This window comes from Peromyscus californicus, unplaced genomic scaffold (assembly GCF_007827085.1).
Source record: "Peromyscus californicus insignis strain IS unplaced genomic scaffold, ASM782708v3 Scaffold_6__1_contigs__length_162567912, whole genome shotgun sequence".
NCBI lineage: Eukaryota > Metazoa > Chordata > Mammalia > Rodentia > Cricetidae > Peromyscus > Peromyscus californicus.
Window position 1 is genome coordinate 43486723 of NW_026294584.1, and position 10761 is coordinate 43497483.

The 10761-nt window shown below is 41.9% G+C and overlaps 1 protein-coding gene across 1 annotated transcript; it reads left to right on the forward strand.

Moving 5' to 3' along the window:
* Positions 1 to 288: 288 nt before the first annotated feature.
* Ssmem1 (serine rich single-pass membrane protein 1) lies at positions 289 to 10263 on the forward strand. Its single transcript, XM_052719825.1, has 3 exons — positions 289 to 471; positions 6830 to 6887; positions 9155 to 10263. The coding sequence occupies exons 1-3, from the start codon at positions 289 to 291 to the stop codon at positions 9649 to 9651; spliced, it is 738 nt and encodes a 245-aa protein (XP_052575785.1). The 3' UTR covers positions 9652 to 10263.
* The last annotated feature ends 498 nt before the right edge of the window (positions 10264 to 10761 follow it).

Consider the following 10761-nt stretch of genomic DNA (forward strand, 5'->3'; position numbering starts at 1 on the left):
AATACCTTAAACACTTAAACGGATGAAGATAAACATTATGTAAGTTTGAAAGTTCCTAGGCAGAAGAAAGTATACTGAGAAATTCAGGAAATTACCCTACACTATTCAAGATGTCATTTAGATAAACGTGCCCATCTAATCCAAGAATATTTATCAGTTCCTGCAACAGTTGCTTAGGTGTATGTCATAATAGGTTGCCAGGGAAGTTGTCATAGGCCATGGAGGGAAATCGTTCCCAGTCACCTTTAGCCCTTTGAGCATGTTTTATTTTCTAAACCAGAAGCTATCATGGGAGACCTTTTGTCTTTATTCTGGGGGGTGGACCCCCCTCCCAGGCCCCTCAGTTTTACCATTCCGAGTCAGGATGCCGAGTGCCGGAAAGACGACTCTTGTGGGACAATAGGAAGTTTCCTGCTTTGGTATTTCATCGTCATACTGATCCTCATGTTTTTCTCTCGGGCTTCTGTCTGGGTAGGGAATCCTTTTCTCTTTAAATCGTATCTTTATAAGGTTTTTCGTCAACTACATTGTCTGTACTTTGATGAAAGTTACTTTTTCTTTAAGGTTTTTGTTTTGTTTAAAAATGATGCAATTTAGCCGAGCAGTGGTGGCGTATGCCTTTAATCCCAGCGCTGGGGAGGCAGAGGCAGGAGGATCTCTGTGAGTTCGAGGCCAGCCCGAGCTATAGAGTGAGTTCTAAGAAAGGTGCAAAGCTACACAGAGAAACCCTGTCTCGAAAAACAAAACAAAATGATGCAATTTCACGCCAGAGCCATGATAAGATACTGAAAAGAAAAAAGAACATTAAAAGTGCTCTTCTCCTTTTCCGTAGAGATAAATACTGATAAATTTGTGGAGAACTTCCTTCTAGGTTACTTTTTTCCCCTCCTTTTTCTCAGTGTATCTCTCTATCCTTGCTCTTTCATAGTCAAACTTATATTTTATGTATTTTCATATCCCGACTTTTGAATTTAATGTTTTGTAAATACTTCCCCATGTTATAGTCATGCAACAGCACCTTTCATTGTAACTTTTCTGTCTTGTGGCTGCACTATAAAAATTCTGCAGTGGAAGCGGGGCAGTGGTGGCACACACCTTTAATCCCAGCACTCGGGAGGCAGAGCCAGGCAGGTCTTTGTGAGTTTGAGGGTAGCCTGGTCTACAGAGCGAGATCTAGGACAGGCACCAAAACTGCACTGAGAAACGCTGTCTCGAAAAACCAAAAACCAAACCAAACCAAACCAAAAACAAAAACAAATTCTGCAGTTGAAAATTTAGGTTGTTTACATTTTGTCCATATGCTATGTAATACTGAGATAAATCTCTCTACTGGTTAATGACTTCCAAATCCCTCTTATAGCCATATAATTCTATTATCAAAGATATAAATGTTTGTCATGTTGATAGGACACATGTAGGATTTGGGGAGTGGTTAGAATGAAGTAGTATGTTTTATGCATAGAATAAGATACAGAATTAAACTAAACAGAGCCAAAGTCAGCACTGTTAGTCACAGATTAGCAAAAGAAAATGCTAGAAGTATAGGAATGGTATAGTCCACTTTATCAAGGTTGTGGCCCTCAACATATTTTGAGCAACCAACCTCTTATAAATTGCTGACACAGAATCTTTTCTGGCCATTAATAATGGACTGGTGATTAATCAAGCTACCATCATTTAGCATTACAGCCAGAGCTCACCGCTGGCAGTGGTCAGCTAGATTGAGTGCTACATTAGTTCTGGATGGAGAAGAGAAGGTTTGTTATTTCCATGCCAGGTAGATTCCATTATAATAATAAAAAACTCTTCCCCCTACTACCTCCTGGCCAAAAAGTTTTATCTGAAGTCTAAATGCTTCTTAAGGTAAATACTTTGCCAGAAGGAGAATCAAAACTGTGATAGCTTATATGTGTTTAGACTCCCTAGCTAAGTATATTGAATTTGGCCTGGCCAGAAAAGCTACTTTAGAAAATTAACAAAAACTTGGAATTGATCACTGGCAATTTCATCATGAAGACCAGTTAAGAGGTCTAAGCCGTTCTTTTATTCTCCTGCTTACATCAGCAATTTAGAGTCCTGGAGCTCTGCTTCAAGGACTGAAGGGGGCATGTGGTCCAGCCTTCTGTCTGTAGGCCAGTAAAATACTTTTATTTTTTTGGTTGATAAAGCCCAAGGAATTTAAGTGACTTGTCCAATGTCACACAAGTGGCCAATGACAGAGTGACAGAGGGAGAATGGATCCAGATTTCCTGCCATATTATTTGTTTACTTCAAAGCATAGTTTGAAATGTTGAATTAAATCTACTCAGTGCTGATTAAAACCTTAATTATCTCTGAGGTTTCATCTTTCACCTTGTGCCCTTGTGGCAGCTACAGTTGGTTGGCCTGCTGCTTCTGAAAGGTCCCAGATTTTGAAATCTGAGACCTGTAGGAGAGCTAGTCAAGGAAGATAGAATTTCCTCCTTTGAAAGGCCCATGGTCTCTGTGAAGCCATGGGCCTCTATCTCCAACCTTAAAGCAGTGGTAAAGAAGGACAGACATGTAGAAATTATCCTCCAAAAAGCAACAAGCCGGTCACCTCCATTTGCCACTTTTACAAAGATGTGTCTTCCCTTTTGTTTCCAGCTAAGAGACACCCCGCTGTCCAGTTGACTTGCTTGTTTAGATTTCCTAAGATTGCGAGTGCTGGTTATTTTCCCAGACGATATTAATCTGAACCCCTTCTTTTTGCATGTGTAGAAATTGAGCTTAGAAGGTGTTGAGTGGCGATGAGATGGCAGAGCTGCTGCGTGGCAGAAAGATGGAGTGCAGCCCACACTGTCTGTCCTGCCCTGCAGAGTAACCACTGTCACTGCTGTCCCTCACTAAGTCATACACGGGGACAGTTAACGAAATGCTTGTGGTAACCACAACTCATACGATTCCACTTAGTTTAATGCAAAAATCTTTCTTTTGATTTTGTGGTTATATTTTGATTTGACATCCAATGTGGAAACTCTCCATGGAAATGATTTTATAAACCTAATAAGTGCTTTTAAACACCTTTTCCCTCAACTACAAAAGTGCACACTACAGAACACACGATTATTGGAATGTAGACAAAATGTAACAGACACTACTCTAGATTATATAAACATCACAAACTACTATTAGCATCTAGGTTCATAGACATCCAATCTTTTAATAACTCTATACATGTTAAATTTAAAATATGCACAGAGTCCTAATACATTTTTAAAAAATTATCTTTAGCCGGGCGGTGGTGGCGCACGCCTTTAATCCCAGCACTCGGGAGGCAGAGCCAGGCGGATCTCTGTGAGTTCGAGGCCAGCCTGGGCTACAGAGTGAATTCCAGGAAAGGCACAAAACTATACAGAGAAACCCTGTCTCGAAAAACCAAAAAAAAAAAAATTATCTTTAAAAAGGACTTCAGTCTCAAGATATTCAGAGAATGTCTTCTATAACAAGAAAAAAAAAAAAAAAAGACAAGGAAATACCCTATTAGAGATATAGAGAAAGCAATGAGCCGGGATCTTGGATTTTGCTGCTAGAACTATCAAAATATGTGCCAGGTGTGGTGGCATGCACCTGTAATGCCAACACTTAGGAGGTGGAGGCAGGCGGATCCGGAGGTTCAAGGTCATTTTTGGCTACATGGTTAGTTCCAGGCCAGCTGGGCTATATGAGGACCTGTCTTAAAAAAGCTAAAAATTTAAAATGAAGTAACTTAACACATTCAGGCAGAGCACTTTTCAACCTAAATAAGTTTGACTTTCTGTACAAATTGTATTTCCTAATTGTAGACAATTTGGAAAAAAAAAGAAAAAGAAGGAACAAAATCACTATTTTAACCATTTAAAGCCTGCCTTTACTTCATACACGTTTCTATTTATTATTTATTTATTATTAAGGAATTTGTTTGTTTGTTTTTTTAGACAGGATTTCTCTGTGTAGTTTTGGTGCCTGTCCTGGATCTTGCTCTGTAGACCAGGCTGGCCTCGAACTCACAGAGATCCGCCTGCCTCTGCCTTCTGAGTGCTGGGATTAAAGGCGTGTGCCACCTGGCAATTAAGGAATTTTTTATTCATTTTACAACCACAGATCCCCCTTTCTTCTCTCCTCCAGCCCCTCCAGCCTTCCCCCACAACCCACCCCCGATTCCCTCCTCCAACAAGGTGTGGCCTCCCCTGGGGAGTCAGCAGAGCCTGGTCCATTCAGTTGAGGTAGGTCCAAGCCCCTCCCTCCCTCATCAAGGCTGTGCAAGATGTCCCACCATAGGTAGTGGGCTCTAAAAAGCCAGCTCATGCACCAAGGATGGATTCTGATCCTGTCATACATGTTTCTTATATACGTATGTCCCTTGTCGTTAGCTATCTTGCGGTCATGTTGTTACATATGAACTTGCATCTTGATTTTAGCCTGATAGTCAAATATTTTCTCACATGATGACATACTTAAGATATTTACAACTGGGGTTGGGGATTTAGCTCAGTGGTAGAGCGCTTGCCTAGCAAGCACAAGGCCCTGGGTTCGATCCTCAGCTAAAAAAAAAAAAAGATATTTATTTGCAACTGTATCTTACATGGTCACACCATAATTCAGTTAACCATTCCTACTTTTGAATTTAAGTTCTGTGTTACCCTATATATTATATATGTGTGTGTGTGTGTATGTATATATATATATATATATAGTACCACAATGAGTATTTCTTTTATTTTTATTTATTTATTTATTTATTTATTTATTTTCTTTTTGAGACAGGGTTTCTCTGTGTAGCTTTGCGCCTCTCCTGGAACTCACTTGGTAGCCCAGGCTGGCCTCGAACTCACAGAGATCCGCCTGGCTCTGCCTCCCGAGTGCTGGGATTAAAGGCGTGCGCCACCACCGCCCGGCTATTTTTGGTTTTTTTTTTTTTTAAAGATTTATTTATTTATTATGTATAGAATGATCTGTTTGCATGTATTTCTGCAGGCCAGAAGAGGGAGCCAGATCTCATTACAGATGGTTGTGAGCCACCATGTGGGTGCTGGGAATTGAACTCAGGACCTCTGGAAGAACAGCCAGTGTTCTTAACCACTGAGCCATCTCTCCAACCCCTATTTTTGGTTTTTTTAAGACAGGTTTCTATGTGTAGCCCTGGCTGTCCTGTAACTTGCTCTATAGACCAGGCTGGCCTCAAACTTAGAGATCTGCTTGCTTCTGCCTCCAAGTGCTGGGATTAAAGGCATGCACCAACTCTGCCCAGCCATAATGATTATTTCTATGTACAAAGCTTTCAGTGTATGTGTGTTTTTTTTTTTTAATTTTGTTGTTGTCTGTTGGGGGAAATAGGAAATAACCTCTTGGTAATAGATTACCTGAGAAAGAATGTCAAATGTGTTCATGAGTGCCAGGTGTGGTGATCCCAGAATTCAGGAGGCGGAAGCAGAAGAATCCCATAGTCAAGGTCGGTTTTTGCTACATAGTGAGACCTTGTCTCAGAAAAAAGGACAGTGAGTGTTTCTTAAGTCATTCCTGATATTGTTGCTTTCTACATGTTAGGGTGACAGAACTTACAATTCAAAAGTAGATAATGGCTAATTAAATTATGGTGTGATCATGTAATATACAGTTGTAGGTCAGGCTGTGGTGGCACACGCTTTTAATCCCAGCACTTGGGAGGCAGAGGCAGGTGGATCTCTGTGAGTTCGAGGCCAGCCTGGTCTACAGAGTGAGTTCCAGGACAGTCAGGACTACATAGAGAAACCCTGTCTCAAAAAAAAAAAGAAGAAGAAGAAGAAGAAGAAGAAGAAGAAGAAGAAGAAGAAGAAGAAGAAGAAGAAGAAGAAGAAGAAGATACATTTGTAAATAGCTTTTGGTGAAATCATTTTCAGCCTCAGAAAATGGGATGCTAGTGCTAATGTGGAGATTGGGGCAAAGGTATTTAGAGTTGGAACTGTGCAAAGAAATTTAGCATTCCTAGTTGCCATGCTCACAGAGAGCATATTATGGTGGCTTATTGGAGGAAAGTTGAAAAAACAGTCAAAATTTGTATGGTGATGCTGGGACTCGATATGTAGTGTGGTCCAAGTTAGCCTTGAACCCGAAGTCGTCCATTTCAGCCGCCAGAGCAGTGAGATTACAGGAGTGCACCACCACAAGGACTTTTAATTCATTAATTAGTTAATTAATTAATCCATTTTTGAGACAGGGTCTCATTATAAAGTCCTACCTGACCTGTAACTCATTCTGTAGACCAGGCTGGCCTTGAACTCACAGAGATCTGCCTGGCTCTGCCTCCCAAGTGCTGGGATTAAAGGCGTGTGCCACTGCTGCCCGGCTGATATTTTTTTTTTTTTTTGACTTTTATTTTATAAAATTTGTTTGTCTGCTTGAGGGTGTCAGATCCCCTGGAACTGAAGCCACAGACAATTTTAAGCTGCCATGTGGGTGCTAGGAATTGAACCCAGGTCCTCTGGAAAAACAGCCAGTGCTCTTAACTGCTGAGCCATCTCTCCAGCACCTCTCCCCAGTCTGTTTTTAAACGAAACTTCTCTGTAATATAAGTGATAGAAAACTTTATCATCCCATGAGTATTATTTTATCTATAGTCTTTGCTCACTTTTGCTTGGTTAAAACATTTTGGTGGGTTCTGCTGTCAAAGCTTGGTCTTGTGAACTGGCCGTGGAGGGAGGTTCACCATTACAGGAACTCAAGATGTACTCATTCAACAGGGTTGACTGTTTGAAGTTAGAACTTAGTAAAGAGCCTTGAGCAATGGTGCTGACCATGCAGATGCTAATGCAATGCGACCGACTGAGTTCCTCTTCCTGTGTTCCTGAAACAGATGTCTGAGAGCAAAAGGGAGGACGAAGACCGCAGGAGGAACGCGTCAGGAAGTAGAGGTGAGAGTCCGCACACTTGGTGTCAGAGGAGAGAAACGTGTTGCTGAGTGTGGAGAGGGCAGAGCAGAAGGGAAAAGCAGAGAGAGACTCGAAGGCCTCACCACACCAGCCAAGGCCACTGGATGAACCCCGTGCTTCCCTACCCCCAAATGCAGAGACAGCTCAGATGGCCCAGCAGAGCCACCATAAAGGACAAATTACTGGCAGATAGAGCTCACTTTGTTGCCATGTCTCGGGGCTTACATTCACAAAGCTTTGTGAATAGACAGATTTGTGTGTCTATAATATCTATAAAAATGTATCGATAGGAAAGATTTCTATTCCACAATTCATAAAGAACGAAGTGTATAGTACTTGTGTTAAGTGCTCTGTAGACTACTGATTTCACACACAGTGCTCTCTTTAACTTTGGCCAGTTAACCCTTGCCTCCTGGGTCATGTCATAGTTATAAACTACCAATTGAACATAATGTTAGCATAAATGTTATTGTCCTCAAAGTTAAGGAATGAAACGGAATCGAGACATAGATGTATGTTGGAACTCAGCTAAGTCCCATATGGCTTCTTTGTTGAAGTGAACCATAGCTTCAGAATACCGGAAGAATATTTCTTTTGTTGTTGTTGTTTGTTTGTTTTTTATTTATTTTATTTTTTTTGTTTTTTGAAGAATGTTTCTTAATTTTGGGTTGCTATTCACAATATAGGTGGCAGCCATGACGATCTACACCAGAAACACACATACTCCATCATTTTCTTAGCCCTGGGCAATCAGTGAAACTATATACTAAGCCCTGATCTTTTTGCTAGTTTCCAGGTAAATGCTCACTCCGATGATGGTTTTGAGCTGGCACAATATTGTCACAGAACAGAATTGGAGACAGATGTACAATAATAGCACATCCTCAAATAGTACTTCCCACATCCAGATAAACAGCTTTGAGAGCACAGAGCATAATAAACTGTAGTAAGATAATTAGGAAATTATGGGCATTAAGTAATTATCACCTTTTTGGTAGATTGATTTAATTGTACATTTGTGTAATTTGTTTAGTAATGACTGTTTAACCATCTCACAAAATTTCCAAAAATGTATTAGATTTTTTGAGCTGGTATGAGCCACCATCAGCATGGAAAAGAACATGAAGAGAAGAGAGGACTTCTTGCTGTCACGTCACTCTCATACACACACTGGAACCTTTGAGACTTCAAGACAAAGGGGGCGAGGTCCTTCTCTGGGAACTTTCTTCTCTGGAAGCCTTCCCATTTGATAACATAGTCAGGGTCTGCAAAAGTTCAAAAGAGACTTCAAGAACCCGTGTGACTCCTCCAGTCTTGGTGGGGTGGCGTACAGTGCTAGCAATGGAGTCATTTTGCTGACATTGGCCAGTGATTGAGAGAGGCAGTGGTTTGACCCCTGGTGATCCTACACATGTGGCAGGCTTTCTTGGGTGATGGGAAGTTGTTAGTCAAGGCCCTATCATTTTGAAAAGTGCCATTTTGAAAAGTTCTAGCAGTTTCCTGAAACCACAGTAATCAACAATCAAGACTACATACAGTAGCTTACCTCCCTAGATTCCTGCCACTGCCCCCACTGAAGACCCTGATAAGGGCTGGCCATAAGAGACACTTATGGGTGGTCAGATGACTTGTTTATTTATTTAGATAGGGTCTTATTATGTAACCCCATCTGACCTGGAACTCAACTTTGTAGACTAGGCTGGCCTTGAACTTACAGAGCTCCATCTGCCTGGGAATCTCCCTCCCCAGTGCTGGAATTAAAGACATGTACCACCACGTCTGACTGAAGGACCTAACATTCTTTAACTGATTACTCACTGGTTATGTCAAACAAGGACCAACTGCGAGCCAAAACCAAAACTCTGAAACCTCCACCTCTGTCCCAGGTTCGGCCCTGTAACTATGCCAGTGTGTAAGCAGAAGGCGAGGCGCTGGTCCTGCAGACGCCCTCTGTGGCCCCCAAGATGTACTCTAAAACGGTCCTTCCCTTGTCTGCCTGTCCTTCTCACTGACCTTTGTTTGCCTGTTTTGTTTTTTGAGACAGGGTTTCTCTGTGTAGTCCTGGCTGCCCTGGATCTCACTCTGTAGACCAAGCTGGCCTCAAACTCACAGAGATCCCTTTGCCTCTGCCTCCTGAGTGCTGGGATTAAAGGCGTGCGCCACCACCGCCCTACTTCACTGACCTTTTTATAACAACCTGTTATTAATGACTATTATTGCCTAACTTGTCGATCTGTTTTGTTGGTTAGAAAGCAAAGAAACTTCCCATAAGCGACAAAATAAAGACGGATCCTGGGACTCGTCACAAGTAATGAAGAAGCCAAAGCAGAACCAACTTTCTGTGGTAACTGACTCCGAAATGGCTTTGGTCAGTGCCTACCTTGAACAAAGACGAGGTAGGCGCCATTCCCAGTTCCACCGGGTGAATCAGATCCAGCAAGACAGTGATACCACTGAGTGTGACAGCGAGGAATCTAATTCTGGAGTGTCCTCATGGAAGGAGAGCGAAAGCGAACACCATCCATCGCCCGCCACCATCAAGAGGAGAAAATCAGTGTCGAGGCCAAGGGATCTGGAAAATTACCAAATCAGAGAAAGGCCTTGCCTCCACTGCAAAGCCATGAGAACCAATGAATGGTTGACACGCCACTTCCCACCAAGCACTTCAGTAATGTCTCCCATGAAGGGAGAGATTCAAGAGGAGAATTTGACACCTGGCATCAACACAAAATTAAGTAAATTTTGAATCTTGGCATCCTTGCCTTACTTGAAGTCAAAAGAAGGAGATGAATAAAACATGAAAACCAGAGTTGTAGGTGAGGAGACGTTTACAATAAAGCCTCTTTGCTCACAACGAAAGTATAATTGGAACCCAAGAGGTCAGATTTCAGGCAAATTCATTGTTCAAAACCAGGGCAGAGAATTTGTCCATGCCACCACAGGAACACGGAAGACTTGTATCTTCCATGATCTTTTTTTTAAGTCAAAAGAGCCCCGGGCAGATAGTCCATACCCTGGGTGTATGTGTTTTGTTTATGTCAATGATACAAATACAAAAGGTTTTTGAAAATATATTTATGTTGAGAAACCATTGAAATCTATTCATATGTTTTGATTATCTGACTGACTAAACAAATGAGGTGACTATGTGAATCAGGTGATTTTTGTAATAGCTGAAGTGACTCTACTAGAGCTGTATTGATTGCTATATTGAGTCCACTAAGGGCTGTTGTGGAGGGAGTTTAGGGGCCTGGAATGTGACCTTACTTCTAGAGTACATCAGGGAGAAGGGAAGGGTGACTCGGAAGGCAGCTGGGCTGCGACTTGTCCTCCACTGTTGTCCCAAGACCATGGCAAGTGTTAAAACTCTTTTTCTGCCGGGCGGTGGTGGCACACGCTTTTAATCCCAGCACTCGGGAGGCAGAGCCAGGCGGATCTCTGTGAGTTCGAGGCCAGCCTGGGCTACCAAGTGAGTTCCAGGAAAGGCGCAAAGCTACACAGAGAAACCCTGTCTCAAAAAAAACAAAACCAAAAACTTTTTTTTCTGGCACTTGTTAAGGAGAAAATTATTTGATACTATTACAGTACAGATTGATAAAGGAGCTACATAGAAATGAAAGCCCAGTATAACATAAATGATTTACAGCCAAGGAGAAGGTTGAGGAGAGTCCTTGGATGGAAACTACTAGAGGAGGGTAATGGATAATCCCTGCTAAACTTACCTAACACTGTTTTGTGAGACAGGGTCTCACTGGGTAGCCTTGGCTGGCCTGGAACTCATTATATAGATCAGGCTGGCCTCAAACTCACAGAGATCTGCCTGCCTCAGCATCCCGGGTACTGGGTTTAACAGTGT